This window comes from Lonchura striata, chromosome 7, assembly GCF_050655825.1.
Source record: "Lonchura striata isolate lonStrDom1 chromosome 7, ASM5065582v1, whole genome shotgun sequence".
Taxonomy (NCBI): domain Eukaryota; kingdom Metazoa; phylum Chordata; class Aves; order Passeriformes; family Estrildidae; genus Lonchura; species Lonchura striata.
In genome coordinates, this window is record NC_140709.1 from 11328433 (window position 1) to 11343919 (window position 15487).

General features: G+C 39.7%; 1 protein-coding gene across 1 annotated transcript in view; it reads right to left on the reverse strand.

Moving 5' to 3' along the window:
* SLC49A4 (solute carrier family 49 member 4) overlaps nucleotides 1–15487 on the reverse strand; it is a 71008-nt gene that overhangs the window by 21555 nt on the left and 33966 nt on the right. Inside the window, exons 4-6 of the mRNA XM_031505445.3 lie at nucleotides 10405–10534; nucleotides 5210–5318; nucleotides 4534–4601 (exon numbers count right to left, since the gene is read on the reverse strand). Of these exons, the coding sequence (XP_031361305.3) occupies nucleotides 4534–4601; nucleotides 5210–5318; nucleotides 10405–10534 (307 nt within the window). The remainder of the gene's footprint in view (nucleotides 1–4533; nucleotides 4602–5209; nucleotides 5319–10404; nucleotides 10535–15487) is intronic.

Genomic DNA, 15487 nt, shown 5'->3' on the forward strand with positions numbered 1-15487 from the left:
TGGACACAATATCTCACCACTACTTCCATCACTGTTTTGTCAGCATTTCCCTTGGCAGACACAGAGCTCCATTAGCATATGAGGAGGCTGCCACGTTTCATTCAAGACATAGCTAAGTGTCAAGATTCATTCCTGTAGGAAATGGGAAAACTCCAAAAAAGTCCAAAGAATCCCTAGTTGAAGATGACAAGGAACAGCTTCTGAACCCTTGGATGCATTGGTGGTGAACCTTGTGGTGGCTCAGGCAAGGAAGGAACTCCTTACACAGGGGGTCACTATGCCAGGGCTGTTTTGGGTCGAAAAGTTCCAGAAACCACAAGCTTGGTGCTGTTCCTCTTCTACACAGACCCTGATGACAGGCTGGGGGAGGAGGACCCCACAAGTCCTTGGGCAGTCTGGCTGTTATATAGAGGGAATTAGATACTTATACTACCTGATGCTACAATTGTCTTTTTCATCTTTTTTTCCCCTTTTTCTTTCAAGGAGACAGAATGCTTTTGAGCCAGGCTCATGTGGCATAATTATCAGTGTAACTGCTCTTTTCAAAGGGGATGTCAACCTAACTACTAGGAAAGATATATTAGAAAAGGCAATATCATTTATTCACGAGTAATTTTCTATAATCTCCTGCTTAGGAGATGTGATTTTGGAATGGACAGGTTAGCTATGTATTTCTAAAGCCTATCTTCTGCCCCCTTGACAGGCTCCTACCTTGATTAGGCTAATGGCAGCATAATCCACCTAGTTTGTTCCACGATTAAATTTGTCTGTACACAAGCTGCCTTCTCTGCCCTGACAAAGATCACTCTATAAGCAGATACCTTATAGCTTACTTGATAAAACAGGAAATGCTGCCAAAATTTTGAGAACTTCCAAATATAGTGCAAGAGATGTAGGAGTAATGCACTCAAACACTCTCTGCTCCCCAAACCAACTTCTTTCCTTGTATTTTGATTCTACCCATGCCTGAATTTCACATTGAATTTAGCAGTGAGTAATTCAATATGCAGTAGTGGGAGATCAATGCTGCATATAATCTGAGAAGTTTATGACTGCAATGTTCAAGTGGCTTATGCATTCATATCCAATAGCCAGAGGTCAGCTGCTACTGGTGGATTTTTTTTATGACGATCCAATCAAAGAATCAGAATTGCCTCACTGGTTTGCCAGTGAGTTTCTTTAATTATTCTTTGGGATCACTAGGGTCAAAATCAGCAATTTTAAAAGCTTTGCAGAAGCATCTTGAAGTGTAAACTTCCAGCTTGTTCCACAGAGACTCCTGCTTTGCCTGCTAGCAGACAACATCACTGTCCTTACAGGCACTAGATCCTGTCTAATGAAACAATGTGGGAAATCTCAGCCTTCTGGGAGGGGCATTCACAGACTACAGGTCTGGGGGTGATCTCTAGAGGATCCTTGGTCTCTATCCACCACCAAGAATATGTGGACATGGAAGGCTGATATGCATCTAGTCCATTACAGCTAAGTGGAGAAAATACTTACCTTTACCAAGCAGCTGCAACTCTTCCTGACACAAAGATCCCAGTTTGGGTAGCAGGGTGCTCCAAAGAGCTCTCACATATCATAGAACTCCAAAAGGGTCAAATGCACCCCAAAGTAAAGTTTTATTCAGCTACTGGATTCAGCCAGCAATAGAAATAATAGAAAAAAAGATGACATAATAACCTAGCCTTAACTTGATCATTGAAAAACTTCTGTTTCTTGTCTGGTTACAGGAGAATAAAGAAGACTAAATCTAGTCTACTCTTCATAATACTTGCTTCAATCAAAAAATATGAGAAATTACTTTTATCCTCTGACCCTGTACCTGATTTCAAACCTTTGTTCTGTATAAATCCTTCTACATCATCTAGCAAATAAGGGGTTGCCTGCAACTGCTAAAAAAGTAGGCACAGCAGGAGAGAAGGTGTATTCTTTACCAGACACAGACCTCTGAGCCTACTGCTGGTAACAGTCTCCAGCCTCCCAGCAGATCCAGCCCTAGGTTGTATCCTACAGTTAAAATCACAAACCTGCACTGCTGACAACAGTGTCTGTTGCTAAGGAAATTATCACCATGCCATAAAGTTTCAGCATTTTGACTACACTGCAGGTTAGAAGCAAGAACTGAAATTGAGCTGCAGAGGACAAAACCTCAGAAATATCTATGATCCTTGGCAAATGTGGGGAAAAAAAAATTAAAAATCTGAGAACAGGGAATAGATTTATGTTTCCATGCAATTATATGAATGCTGCTCTTTGACACTGCTTTTCTTCAAACTAGCAGCATTTGAAAGCTGCCAGCAAAGGGTACAGCACCTACCAGCTGCCCAAAATAGGCCAGGCTTTTCAATGATAAAAATGCATCAAACACATTAGCTAAACATGTAAGTTCATGGCTATCAGGACAGCAGTGGGTGGAGAGCAGAAGAATTTATGTATAAAGCTGAGGGAAACTCGCAGGATTTTGAAAGTGAGATAGATGAACAAATTTCCAAACTGGGCATTACTTTAAATACAGATGATTTAACACCTACTGTGATGTACAGGACCTAATGCTCCAGAGCAAGTCTCAGATTGTTAAAAATTCTAAATTACAGAATGTGCATTGACAAAAATGAAAGGAGCAAATTCCTAAGATGCACCAATTTTGCTTTAACAAATTAGCAGAAAAAAAAAGGAAAAAAACCCACCCCAAAACTAACAGCTTCTTGAGAGGTGGTTAAGGGAGAGAGCTGCTTGCTTGGCAAATCACAGTTCTGACACTGAAATATATCAACTTGTCAGCTTTGACAAGAATCATTACTTAATTTTCCTAATTACAACTTTCAGCAGATTACAGTCAGACTCGTCATTGATTCAACCCTACACAGATAAATGCTGAATAGGCCTAGGAGGGAGAGTCATCCATCAGAAGTGACAAATCACCTCCTCCCTCCCTTTCTGTATGCAAACCCTCCCATCTGAACTGTGCATTGCCTAAGTTAGAAAGGCATATTTGGAGACAGACTGTTGGTATTTCTTAAATTTACTAAATGCTACAAAATACAAGCATTCAACAAGGTTTGAAGTCAATTTTGAAGCAGTTAAAGGGACTGCCTACATTTCCTGAAACTTAACCCAGGCAATATATTAAATAAATTAATCTACCATAAAGACTGAGATTTGCATATGGACATAGAGTTTGCAGATTCTCTCCTAGTAAAGTGAGCTTCTGAGCTCTACTATTGAAATGTTCCCAATATTCTAGAGATTAACTCATGATGAAAAATGCCAGTATACCTGTTTCAACATGCAACCTCTGGCATCTGTGTTACTTGCAGCAGTTGCTTTTAAACATCTATTCTCTTACAGAGAAAACATTGTATCTGAGCTTAGCTAATCAAAAGCAACTCTTTTTAGAGGAAATCAGGGCATGAACTTTGTTTGGCTAGATGAAGTCCTTTTGCCTGCATCTGGAGTGGATGGGAGAGAAGCGCTTGTTTCTTTTCCCTAGGTCAGGAGTTTTTTCCTCTCCCTGTTGCAGTTGCTAGGCAGCCTGCAAAATATCAGGATGTGAAACCTCACATTTCTTTATGCATTGTGTACTCTGATGAAGCACAGCAAGTGAAAAAAAACAGAGTTTCAAAAAGAAAAATAAGAGAGTCCTAAAAAGATCACTCTCTCCATCTACAACACCATGACCATGCAACAGTTGCAGGTATCTGCACATGGAGTCTAAAGAGTGGACACAGAAAAGCCAGGACAATGCTCAGATATCCCAAAGTAAAGGGAACATATAATTAACTGTAATCACATAATAAACTCACTGCTCAGGTACCTCTTAGAAGACTTTTTCTCCCTCCCACATCCCTTTTACTAAAGAGGATCTCAATGAATGAGAAACAGCAGCCTTTTGGAAGGGCAATCCATTTCTTGCTCTTTCACTCCTAATGTCATCAGCATTTATGATGGCCAGAGACAGCTTGTGTCTGGATTTACAAAAAGCATACAGACACCCATACTATAGCCCATAGGATACAGCAGAAAATAGTCAGGCTATGCAGGAATTCAGCAACCTGCCCAAAATGGGCCCAGACTAATTTTTCTGTGAGGAACATAATGTTATTGTGGGTAGGCTGCCTGTGCTATATTCCCTATATCCCTCTGGAAAACAATATACCCAGAAGTGGTAATGGAAGGAGACAGAAAAGAATTTCTTCAATGCTTTCCAAATGTGCTACAATGAGGTTCTCCCTCATATCAGGCAGCTGAATTCACCAGAGCTGTCTTCAAAAGCAGCATACAGGAAGTCATTGTCAGGAACAAGAATCTGACTTCCAAATTCAGGTATATGCATGTGGAATTCTCAATCCCCAGCAACCACTCACATGGTACAAATTACTGCTTTATTAGAAATACACTATAACCCCAAAAGGAATTTTCCATTTCAAGTTTCTGAAAGATGAGAGAAAACAAGTTCTGTTCTTAAGAGGATAAAATAAATGACAATCACAGTTGAAGACATGGAGAAGGACCTGTAATTATTCCTACCTTGCCATTGCTATGCCAACAACACAACCTCCAACTATAGACCAAAATCCAATCCAGCCTGCATCCACCTGACAGGGAAAAAAACCGAAACAAAACATAGAAAAATGTGTTAAAGCTTAGAAAATAAGATGTTGTTGCTTTCAAAACAGTTGTGCAGGAGCTCCAAACTGCTAGCACCAGCTCTCTACAATAATCTGAAGTGCAAAGCTTTTTCTGGGAAATAAATTCACCACAAGAAAGTATGACTAAGTAGTCTATGCCCTAAATGTGACCTCTCTTTATGGAATCTGAGTAATGTCCTCTGGTTTTTTGTAATACTCTATCAAAAGCTTAGAAATCATCTTCTCCCCACTTCATCTTTTCCACTTGCATACATTATTTTCTTTCGCTAGAGATGCAGCAGCCAACAATACTTTTACCTACTTCTTCCTTTTTGTTAAAAGGCATGTACAGTTCTGAAAACACTCATCACTGATGGAGAGTCAGCAGGGAGAGTTTTGACGGTTTGGGATGCCAAAGCCACAGTTCATTCATTTGTTTAAAATTTCAGAGTAAAGTGGTCCATATGTATTAACAGCATGTTAAACATAAAAATCTGATAAAACTGCATGCTGCCACAAAATAAAAACATGCTACTTACAAAATAGCTACTGATTATCAGTCAGGAGATACTTACCTGGCTTATATGAATGGGTGTTAATATCAAATCCAGAACACCAGACCAGCCAGAGAAAACACCCAGTGGTATTGCATAGGCCAAAGCAATCATCAAGAATCGGAAATTGCTGTGAAGATAAAAGGTTGCCATTAGCCTCAGCTTATACCAAAAATTGCACCAACATTAGCCAGGAGAGTAAATCACACCCTAGAATCTATATTCTGCCCATCAAGCAAAGCAACGGTCTGAAGGAGGAGTGAGCCAGGGAAACCAAGAAAGGTATCCAGCCATGCCACTGAATTCCTAGTGGCTGAAATGTTACTACCTTAGCACTGTGACACTAGAAAAAGCCAGTCTCTCCACATAGTTCAAAGATTTCTGTAAAAAATGCTGGGCTCGTATGTTTCTCATTTCTGCAAGCAATTCTTCCATGCATTGGCATGGGCAACCTACTTAGTCTAAGTGTATGTTAGGAATAATAAGCACTAATTTAAAAGATTAAAAGATTATTTCAAAAATAAAATCAGAGATTCATTCCTCTTGAACTGCACTTAAAAAATTAAAAAAAAACAAAACAAAAAAAAACCAAAAAAACCAAGCCTTTTCTAATTCTCTTTATTTTGGTAAAAGGCAAGGAAAGGTCTGGAAATGAGGCAGACACAGTTGCAGGAGTGGAAAATTTTGACAATATGAACTAGTAAAAACCAGAAACAGATATACTACTCTAAATAGTAAAAATACTTGCTTTCCCCCTCATTTATTCAACCTTTAGTATTCAGTGTTTAATATTCAACTATTAGTATTCAGTCAAAGCTGTATCATCATCTTCAATGTATAGAGCTAAACAGGAATTTAACCAACAATTTCCCCCACTCACTGTAACTGAAAGCAAATGTGAAATCCTTGCTAAGAGACATCCAAGTTTCCTCAAAAATGTTTCAAATGGGAAAGAAAATACACTTTGGAAACTGACACAGCAATGTTTTAAACTGAAAAGATTTTACGGTGATTCCAAGGTCAGTTATCCCACGGGATATCTGTGTAACCCGAAACATGGCTCCCTCTGGTCTCAAACAATTTACATAAAATTGATCCTGATCAGTACCAGTTCCTTGGCAAGCAGTGGCAATTTGAGAGCACACAGTTACAAAAGCCAAGAGGGAGAGAGAGATTCAATTACTCTCCAAAACATTTGCAAGTTTGCAGCTTACGCTGTTTTACTGCCTTAGATGTGCCACACACAACACAGCAGCCAGTGCTTTTTGCACTGTTCTTTTTCACACATCCTCTTCTTGAATAACACATTTCCATAGCATGAACATATCCTCCCCTTTCAACATAATTCATGTCAGATTTATCATTTAATGCAAAGAAAAACAACACTCAAAACTTTCAGCTCTTCTGTAAATTAGCTATATTTCTCTGAATGCTACTGTCCTCCTGACAACTTTTTTTCCTTTTTTAAGAATGCCATACTCTTATCCTAGTCTATCTTGTATCACCTTGGCATTTGATTTTATTTAATACTATCCATGAGAAAGCCATTTCAACATTTGTCGAATAAAATAAAAGGGAATTAATTCTGCATAGACCTTATAGAGCCATATTGTAGATTGCCAAGAGGAAACAAGTCTGAATGCAGTGTTCTGAAATAACATTTGCTGAATATTCAAAACCTTTGGCTACCTGGACCTCAACTTCATTAAAGAGCTACTTTTGGAGGGAGAATTTTGTCCTTTACTTGATCAGAGTTTTCTGGGGTGTATTTGTTTTCTGTAACTCAAGCACCAAGACAGACTGTGCTGTGGGATAGCTGCTCTGTGCCACATCCAACCCCTAGTACCAACCCTGCAGTGACAGCTCTGCATGATGACAATCTCCAGGGACAGAGTCTGCTCCCCTGCCTGGTCTCCACAACAAGGAAGCTGGCCAGGAGAAAGGGAGCCTGGCAGTGACAGAGATACTGATCACCAGGTGTCATTCTGCCCCCTTGCCCAGCAACACCTCGTGCTGGCTAAAGCCATTCCAAACACACATTTTCTGTAGCAGCTACACTTTTCATGGCTCCAGTCACTTGTGCACAGATTTTGCAATTTTGCAATTGCTCCACTGAAAGTAGAAAAATGCGCTGTCTGTCACACCATCAGCTGTTGAACCCACACTGTTTTCTATCCTATCAGCAATGACAGGGTATCAGAATTAGGCTCTCTGTTAAAGCATTCTTCTGGAATATGAATTGATTTTTTTCTTCTGTTTTTTCAGAAACCTAACGCCACTAGAATCTGTAAGACAGGCTGGTTCAGAGGGGAGCCCCATCAAAGTCAGTCATTGTTTTCAGAGTAACTTTGACAGTGCCTATTAACATCAGGCACATTCTGAGCAGTTTCCATTACTACATGGTGTTGTTGATGAAAGTGTCATTAAAGCAATAATGATGCATAAAACCCCTGATACAAAAATTCAAAATTGCTTACATAGTCCCTAGAAAATAGAAAAGCCATGTAACTGGCTAAAAGTATCGTATTACTTCAAAACAAAAATCACAATGCATTTTTTAATGCAGGTTTTAAGACTTATCACCCATTTACTTGTATTAGAATTTTTTTTCCATTGAAGTTTGTGGAATATCCTGAACTGGGGAAATAAAAACAAGTAATATTTGCTTCACCCAAGAAACTGAGATAGGGCACCACACATTTTCTAATGGAAATTTAAGCTACACTTGTCACAGTGTGTGATAGACTGTTAAAACATTTGGGCTTAGCTCCCAAACCATGACCAATCTGTTGTCTTCCAATGCAGGCTGAGAGAGTTGGTATCAGGAGATAATCAGACATCAACTAATTGATACAATCTGTCAGAAGGAGGAACCCTCCAAATCAGAAGGAAGAATCAAGTTCCTAAGAAAGTCCCCCAAAAAGGGCTCAGAGGGGATGGCTGACCTCTGTTGATGGTGTTAATAACTCTGCAAAAAGCAGCTCATGTAGAAGGCTGCCAAAGGACCTGACAGCACGAAGGAGTGTGGGAGTTGCAAGGATGTGATAGATCCCCTTGGTGTCCAAGGAGAAAAGGTCAGTGACTTCAACGGTAAAGTTATGCTATGTTGCTTTATTTTGAAGTAATAAAACTGCAGCCTGGTGGAGAAGACAGGGAAGGTATGAACATCTCAGTTCTCATGTGTGTATCTCGTGCATCGCTGGGTGAGCCCACCAGCTGATGCAAATACACGTCCTGAATGTACACACAGTTCTTACACCAAAGGGTAAGTCAACAATAAAAGGAAATTATGATTTCCTGGTACTCTCTGCTGGTTACCTTCAGTCTACACCACCAAGTCTAATGAAAGGCTCTCTGAGCCAAGATGAAGCCTAGATTAGGCAGGCAACAGAGCTAAGAAGCCTAATGAACTAGATGATGGATTTCTCTTGAAGTATGGCAGATATTTTCTTTTATAAAACTCCCTTGCATGACAGATTGTTACTGAACAGCTCCCCAAGATAAGTGAGCTTAATGATGAACTGTTGATTGTTTCACGTACAGAGGAATGAAGAAGTGCCTTTGATAAAGGGTAGCATGGAAGAATGCAAGACCCAAGGGAAGAGAGATATAATTATCTACCTGTCTACATTTTCAAAAAGCCCTCTCGGTTCTTGGAGACACTGCAAACTATACTCTTTATTTAAAAGCCCAGTTTGTTTTCTTAAGTTTCATTGGTTATTGTTAACAGTAAGCCAGTTTTGCTGTTTACATCCTGACCTTACAAGTATCTCAAGGTCCACTGTTTACAACACTTTGAACATGGAATCTAATGGTTATAAAACTCCCAAATGGAGCACTGTCAACTAAAATTTTATATTTCACCTGCAAAGCCAGTTGCTGTTTGGATTTCTGTTCAACAGCAACATTTTTACAACACAGCCCTCAGGCAGGGTCTAACGGCACATCAGCTTGGGTGCAGAACAGCATTATTGTGTGTGGTAAGTGTCCTTAAGGGAACTGCTATTTTTTAATACCCTGAATAGGTCACTTAGCAGACTAACCACCCAGCTGTACTCACACCTCCTGAGTGCCAGCCTGCTCCAGGATGAACAAACAGGATTAAGCATCTTGCCAACTATTTACTCCCCCAAATGAGAAAAAAAAAGCCTCCAAAAACAAAAGAGAAGAAAACCCAGTGACAAAGGATGAGTTGTTTTCGCTGCCTCTAAATACAATTATTGAAAGTACAGTCCACAATAGGTCTGTAGTAACTAAATATCTAAAGCTGCACAATTATCAAGCTTCAAGCAGCTCTTTATATGCAGATTCAGCTCCTACATCACTCCACAAACAATTACAGCAAGAGTCAGAAGCTTCCCAGTGAAGTCAGTCATATTCAGTACCAGGGAAGCATCTCTTCTTTGTCCCAGAAAGTTCCTCTGTGCAGTATCATCACAGGGCATGGGTCTTCACAATTCTTCACCCTTAATATTACAGTTGCTTTAGCTGCTCCTCTGAGACCATATTTGCATTACACAAGACACTGTACAAACACTGGGGGAAGTGGGACTGTGTCTTAGCAAAAGAACCCAAGAGGGAGAAGCTGCAATACTGTCACTGTCTTTGTAACCTTTTTATTTAATCTAAAAAATTCAAAGCAAGCTAGCTCACCTTTGAGCCTATCTAGAAACACACCTGGAGACATTTTTCTTATTCCCACTTCATATTTTAACGTACAATTAATGAGATTTAATAGATCATATAACAGTTTTAGATAGTTCATTCATTGCTTCTGTGGTTGAATGAAAGCAGCTGAATAATCCTTCAAAAGACAAGTAAACCCCAAATTCATTCCAATATAATAAGCACAGAAAAAAATTACTTAGTTTTGCCAAGTGTTGTTCACTGTTTTCTCACTGCTCACTTTTAACAATCTTGTATAACCTGATGTAACAGAAGCATTGCATAATAAAAGCCATGCTAACAGGACGACTAAAGCACTGCTGGTGCTGAAGGACTGGCATGAAGAGTGGAGCTATACACAGTGGTTTAAAATTTAATGTCTGCTCTTTAGCAGTTAGCATCCTTTTATGTCTTGACATTAATATTTAATTTTATTTTGTTTAAAAGTACTACAAACCAACTTGTTTGCTGAATGAGAAGATTAAAGCACACTTGTTTTTATTTACTTAGGCACTGATCTGCTTTGAAGTGGAAATCCAATGAGGTCCTACCTTAAGAGTCTGCAAAAACTTCTCCTGTAGCTGAGCCGCTGGCTCGCTGCAGCCACGCTGGGGGGGAATGGAGGGCGCGAGGGGAAGTAGGCCAACGCTGCAGAAAATATCAGGCAAACCATTCCAAATTCTAAACAAGAGGGCAAAGAAAAACAAAACCAAGAACAGATGTTAGCATTGAGAGACTTATTTCACTGTGGTGCTGTTACCAGCCAGCCTCTGAGACATAAATCCCATCACAAGTGCTTGACTGCTCCTGACAACAGAATTTCTTTCTCCTTCCCCAAACAAGATTTCAAATTGAGATGGAGAATCAGCGAGACTGGCAGTCCATTCCAGTGATAGGTGCTACAGAGAACAAGGCTCCACACAGGGAACTCCGTGAAGCAAAAGGAAAGCTTTTGCTTTTTCTCTTCAGAGAGAACTGCAATACGAGGATTTGGCCACGTTTCCTTTCGATGGAAGTAAGTCAGTGCAGGTAACAGCATGCTAGAGACTTGAAACAGATGGGACTGGGGAAGCCCCAGGGCACGGAATAACAATTCATTGCATAAGATGATGAAGGCAAACAAAAGGTCGAGCAAGGTAGCAGTTCTGACACAAACAGCACTACATGGCAACAGAGTATAAAGAGCAAACTGCAGAAGCAGCCATGGCTCATGAACAGAAAAAGTACAGGTAAGATGGGGGAAAAGGAAAGAATACAGCTGTTTGTGGATGCTCTGCTTGTTTAGCAGCAGGAATTCCAAATCTTTGAAAAATTTCAAAGCACAAGTTTGGACCTGAGCTTGAAAAGTGACGAGCACTTTATAGAAAACAGTAAGTCCCATGAGCAGACATTCTGAGGAGAAACAACTCTACCCACAGTCAGTCTAATTAATTTGTTTTACAGGCCTTTTACAATGTATATCATGTTCTCCACAGTCCTCAATCTCAGTATTTATTCTATCCCCTTTGAAAACAAGATTCTTTGCTGATAGAGAGAAAAATGTATAGCTGAAGTGTGTTATCTTAAAAGAACTTGTGATCTTATAACAAAGAAGTGTTCACTGACAGCACAAATAAATTCCCGCAGAGCTGGATACTCAATTGCCTTAATTTTCTCTTTCTTCTTCTCTTTTTTAATAAATCAATATGAACCTGGCACTTTGCCGGGTCTTCTGTAAACTAGAAGAAAATAAATTCAGGAAACTGAAAAGTAAATAACACTCAGAGTCTAAATGGATCAGCTGGAGATGGAGAAGAGAAATGAATGCCTCTATTTGGCATATGGGAAAAAAGGCATATCAGGAGTGTGACAATGCCATTTTTCATCATCAAATACTAAAAGATTCATTATGAATTACGTGGTGTCTCTTTTCCTGCTGTGGTATAACTGCATGTTTCAAGGGCCAAGGGCACTTTAACTAGACCTTCTCACTCCTCTGCTCTTCAGAAAACAGATTAATTTCTACCTTTGTGCACACTGTTTTGGAGCCCATGAGCAGTGAATATAGAACTGGTGGTAACTGATCACCCCAGACCTAAGAAAGGGATGAAATGCTCTGTCACTACAGGATGATTCCACACAGCTCTTTAGTAAAAGATAATTATCCCCACTGCTGCCTCTCCACATATAGGTTTACAGGCATACATATTACACACATTTTAATCACATATTAAAGGAAGATTTAAGACTGCAGACAGGCATAGCCAATCAAGAATGAGATCACACAATCCCATCAATTTTGTCCAAGGTCCTTAGTATTTAACTGTCATACTGCAATGCTGTAAGGGGAAAGGCTATGTTTAATTCTCAAGAATCACAAAAATATTTAAATCAGAGAAATATTTCATAACAGGTGCCCATCTGGGGTCTCATCTATACACTGCTTCAAGTTTTCTTCCAGTCAAATTGCTGTAGTAGGAGCATTATAGTAACCTTCTTTTTAAAATTTTTTAAATTACTAAATTCAGCATGCTGTCTTTGTAGTACTTTCTTGCAACTCTTTAATGTTTCCCAATGTTACACTTTGCAGGCTAACAAATTTGCCTAGATAGCTCTGCTCTGTGCATAAATGAAAAGTGATGAATTCACTGTGGAAACAAAAGCATCTCCTCTGTTGAAGAATATGAGTTTTTAGTTCCATCTTAGCTTTGTATACAATACTTACACCTCTATCAAAACTCCAGGTACTGCCAAACACATCTGATTTCTCACATATTGAAATCCTTCCTCAGTAGGAAACCCACACCCATATTTCCATAATTTAATTTACCAGAGTAGAGGAAGAGGAATACAATCTAAAACTTTTCCTGGACAGGTAAGTAGTGAGTGAAAGTAAGTAAAATAAGAAATAAGTCAATGCTGAGAGTGAGGGAGCTGCAGTCACAAGTGAGGCTCTTCTTTAGAAGCTGCTGGCTTCTCAAAAGTGCAATGGATGCTCTCAAACAGAGCAAAGCACATGAAACGGGGCAACTCATAAACTAGTGTGCAGAGACACAGATTATATATATCAGTGTAATTGTTGAGGAGTGAAACTGGAATGCTTCACAAAAGCTGGGTACCACGCCACAGTGACTTGTGAAGTGAGAAATGCCTGCATCTTAGCCTAGCAGGCACCCTGATGCTTGTGTAAACCCCAAACAGACAAAAAAAAAAAAAAAAAAAAAAGAAAATAAAAAAAGAAAAAAAAAAAAAGAAGAAAGAAAGAAAGAAAAAAAAGAGGTTCACAGAGCCACAAGCTTCCTTAATAACCAAGTATTTTTCCTTCAGACAAGCTACTCAGCACAGAAACCTTTTCAATACCAGAAATCCTCCTCCCCACCTTCTTCTGGGGGAATATTCCAGGAGGCATGAGGGCCCCTAACACAGCACACACTTTTTTTTTAAACAAATAATGATTTTACATTGATATTTAGGAAAGCACAAGGCTGGAAGCCCTGGCTGCAGTCCAGAATTATTCATTTCCTTACACAATTCAGGTAATATAATTCCATCCTGATTTGCTACATCCATACTACCTGAGCTGTGAACCAGAATGTGCAGCAACACAGGCACCACAGAAAGAGGCTGTGGCAATTCAGCTGAGCTGAGTCCATGGTTGAGATAAAGTAACAGCAATTTAATAAAACACAGAAGAGACTGGAGTTAACAGAGCAATTTCAGAATGGGTTTATAAGCAATTGCTTTGTAATCATGTTTGAGCTTAAGTCCTTGGAAAATTTGCACACTGTTGGCACACTACTGATCCCAAGTTAACAACTCACATCGTTACTGTCTTTTAAAAGACATCATCTAACTTTGGAGGCTGCTTATTTAACGCTAGCTCACATAAATGCAACAAGCTCATTAGAAATGCAGAGTGCTTACCCTGTGAAACTGGCTTTCCCATAGTATCTGATAGAACAAGTCACACCAAGCCTGACCACACTTGCTGAAAAAGTGGAGAAGTGATTTGGGTCCAGCTTCTTGTTCTCCTACATTCTGCAAAACCTTTACTACTAATCTGTGAAGTCAATTTGAGCCGAGTTTTCTGCACAGCTGTTTAAGGGGACAAATAGTACCCTACCACACCTGCCAGGTATTTTTTGTCCCATGGGTGAACAGAGCTATCTGTTCACTATTACCCACCATGGAGCAGCTCTCCTTCCACCTCTGGACCCCATGGGACACAGAGAGCACCGGGAAGCAGTCAGAAGGAACCTTGTGCTCCCAGCTCTCCAGGGAAACAGAGCTAAGCTGAGACAGAACAAATCCCATGAGGGATTCAAAGCAAACTCCTCTTTGACAGTTCTTTGCAATTTTAAACCAGTTGGAGGTTTTCCATGATTACTGTGATTCACTGCAGGCCAGCGGTGTTCACAAAGCAGCTCTCTGTTATTGTCTGAACAGCTACAGGGTTTGCAGCTCCTGAAAATACACATCCCATAGGACACAAACACTAGTACAAAGAAGCTATCTCTGTTCAAAGCACTTTCAAATACTAAGTGAGAAATACAGATGCCCCACAAAACACAATTCCTAGGAGGCTGAAGAGCTGCTGTAGGATCATTGCTTGCTGGGACCAATGATCCCGAACAGGTCTACAAGTGTGTTCCCACACCCTTGCCAGCTCAAAAAGGTAGAAAGAGCCATCCTGAGATGTGAGGCAGACAAGACCTGAAGCTTGGTGGCAACATCCATCCCTGATTCTGAGAAAAATGCTTAGGAAAACCTCCTGAAAGAGAACAGAGGAGAAAGGGAATCTAATGCACTGCTGAAGGCAACATTTCTACTGCGACCAGACTCACAGTGGTTTCAAGCACAACACAGTATTTCCTTAGACAGATGAATTCTTCCCTCTCCATGGAAAATCTGCAGAGGGAGAGCTAAAGCACATCTCAAATTGCTAGGGTTTTTCTCCCCTTATCTACTGCTCCTCAGGACAAAACCTGACTTACTTTCGTTTTTCCTTTTTTCACACCAGACGTTTTCATCTGCCACAAGATTTTCAGAGCCTAACACCATATTTACTTGTGAAAAAGGCTTAGGCAAACCTTAATTTCCTTGTTGTTCCATTTGAGTCTGGTAAAAAGTAGCTCACTCAGAAATACTTGCTGAAGTCATGATCCAAATTCTATTACACTTTCTTTAAAATAAACATTAAAGTGGCCCTCACCCAACAGGAATATTAACTTGACTAAGGATTAACGTCCAGGAATAATGATCACAAACAGCTAACTCGATCCACTAAACCTCCACATAAACTACACAGTATATATATGTTAGGACTTCTGGAACACTTACTTCTGGCTGCATTTCAGAGAATGCAATTATAAGAGGGGAAAACCCCTATTAGATGTGCAACTCTTAATGCTGTATAAATTTATATTCACTAAAAATTAGAATGTAGACACTTCAACCACTAAACCAATTCTGTTTCCTTAAAGTTTGCTGCTATTTTTTGTAAGCGACAGGAAGAGGCATAGAAGCCATCATAATAAAAAGAGCAAGGATAATAAATCCAAATTTTATCAGGTGAATTTTATATCAGTGATTTTTTACAATAAACCATTGTCACTTCATTGAAATTGCACACCAGTAAGCATTACGTGGTTTTAG